This window comes from Ochotona curzoniae, unplaced genomic scaffold (assembly GCF_017591425.1).
Source record: "Ochotona curzoniae isolate NIBS_2020 unplaced genomic scaffold, NIBS_Ocur_1.0 scaffold_3171, whole genome shotgun sequence".
Taxonomy (NCBI): Eukaryota; Metazoa; Chordata; class Mammalia; order Lagomorpha; family Ochotonidae; genus Ochotona; species Ochotona curzoniae.
Window position 1 is genome coordinate 1,352,829 of NW_024467104.1, and position 2,310 is coordinate 1,355,138.

At 40.2% G+C, this 2,310-nt stretch overlaps 1 protein-coding gene across 1 annotated transcript; it reads left to right on the forward strand.

Annotated features, from left to right (window-relative positions):
• Positions 1-965: 965 nt before the first annotated feature.
• LOC121172267 (olfactory receptor 5W2-like) lies at positions 966-1,901 on the forward strand. Its single transcript, XM_041004120.1, has one exon. It carries the CDS (start codon positions 966-968, stop codon positions 1,899-1,901), a length of 936 nt encoding a protein of 311 aa, XP_040860054.1.
• The last annotated feature ends 409 nt before the right edge of the window (positions 1,902-2,310 follow it).

Consider the following 2,310-nt stretch of genomic DNA (forward strand, 5'->3'; position numbering starts at 1 on the left):
TTTCACCCAAGTACTTGCTCCATCAATTGCTGCCTTCTCAATACATCAGTAGGGAGCTGGAATGGAAGTACAAGAGATAGAACTCGAACTGGCACTCCAGAATGGGATGACAGCACCGTAAGCAGAAGCCTTTGTCATTTCAAATTCATATATGCATAGGTAGAAGCAAATAAAATAAAGTAATAACATGAGAGTTTAGATAGTCAAGCATCATTCGTCATTTCAAGCTGTTACCTGTACTATTTTAATGTGTTCTCAAAATTTTTGAAAAATCTAACTTTTAAAAAATCTGTCTGCAGAGACAGATGTCTATATAAGTTTAAGCCAAGCTTCAGAAGACTCATACAAGGATGACTACATTTTATTCAAACATCATCTTTTTTGCTTCTGTTTTCCTTGTACCTTCAACAATAGCATCTTGACAGAATCAATATATAGATTCTGATATGGCTTTGTTCCAAATCTTGAATGACGTGGGGAAAACAATAAGACGTAGTCATTACTCACGTTGCTCCATTAACTGTTGTTCTCTCACAAGGCATTACAATATTTTTACAAAAGTAGTAAATATAATCTTGACAGAATATCTAAGTCATTTGGATGGACTAATTGTAAGAACTTTTACCTTTTACCTGAGGACATAAAATTGTTGCTCTACTCAGTGGAAGCAGCAAAAACATCATAACCTCTATGCGGATTTGCACAGAAATAATTTACTAGGTTTGGAGAAAATACACTACAAATTTCCTTTGTAAGATGCACATGTAAGAAGCATCATCACTGGCAGCTACTTGATTTACATCACATCTGTAAAGTCAGTTCACTTTAAATAGTCCTGGTATTGCTTCATTCACTTTATTGTAATATCTGTAGACAAACACCCGACAGTACGTTATCATAATAAGATAATATTAATTGTCTGCTTCAATGAAATCTTTCACAGCTGAGGGTTTCTGGAGCTGAGGATGGCTCAGAACTGCAGTTTGTTTCCAGACTTTCTATTTCTAGGACTTTCTGACAAGCAAGATGTGCAGCTGGGGCTTTTTCTTCTGTTCCTCCTTGTTTATGGCACCACTGTGATCGCCAATCTAGGGATGATCTTGCTGATCAAGATGGATCCGAGACTTCACACGCCCATGTATTACTTCCTGAGCAATCTGTCTTTTTGTGATGTGTGCTACTCTTCCACTGTCTCTCCTAAGATGTTGTCTGATTTTTTATCCGAGCAAAAGAGAATTCCATATAATGTTTGTGCCATTCAAATGTATTTTTTCGGGGCCTTTGCGGACATGGAATGTCTCATGTTGGCTGTCATGGCCTATGATCGTTACGTAGCCATCTGCAATCCGCTTCTTTACACCATTGCCATGTCTGGGAGGTTGTGTACACAACTAGTAGCTGTTGTCATCACCGTAGGCTTGGTGGATTCAGCCATCCACACAAGCTGCACATTTCGACTGTCCTTCTGCAATTCAAACGTCATCAATCACTTTTTCTGTGACATTCCACCCTTGCTGGCCCTCTCTGACTCAGACACTTCTGTTAATGAGATAGTGATGTTCACGTTCATTGGCTGTGTTGTGGGGTTCAGCATCGTCACTGTCTTCCTCTCCTATAGTTACATCATCACTACCATTCTTCGGATGAAATCAGCTGAGGGCCGGCGCAAAGCCTTCTCTACCTGTGCCTCCCACTTAGCAGCAGTAGCTGTGTTTCATGGAACTCTACTGTTCATGTATTTCCGACCCAGCTCAAGTTACTCAATGGACACAGACAAAATGGCCTCTGTTTTCTACACAGTTGTCATTCCTATGTTAAACCCACTGATCTACAGCTTAAGGAATAAGGATGTGAAAGATGCTGTCAGAAAAGCAATCCAAACTATAGTGTCTTCTGGGTGAAATGGGGCTTTCCACCTGAAATCACACAGCTCTCCTGAGAGTTAAGTTCAGGTATAGTTTAGCACAGTTCCTTGTAATCTTGCCAATACAACTTTCCATGTTTCGCTTTCCAAGTATTTTCGACTGTGTATCCATAAGTTGAGTGTAGGCAGCAGAGATGTTTGATCTTCTCCCTAAACTAGTAAGAGCAGAAAGTCTCCGCGTGTAGCTTTGCACAGAAGGTGCTTTTGCTCTTCTCTCCTCGGGCTAGAAGCATGTCCCAGAGAGTTACTAAGTCAGCATACTCTTTGCTTTTTGGTTAATTCAAGCGGATTTAAATGGTGTTTTTTCTCAGGCAGAAGAAAATTAAAAATCAGCAAACTCAGTCTGTTTCAGGACTCTCCTTGTGCACCAGTACCTGCAGGCACAT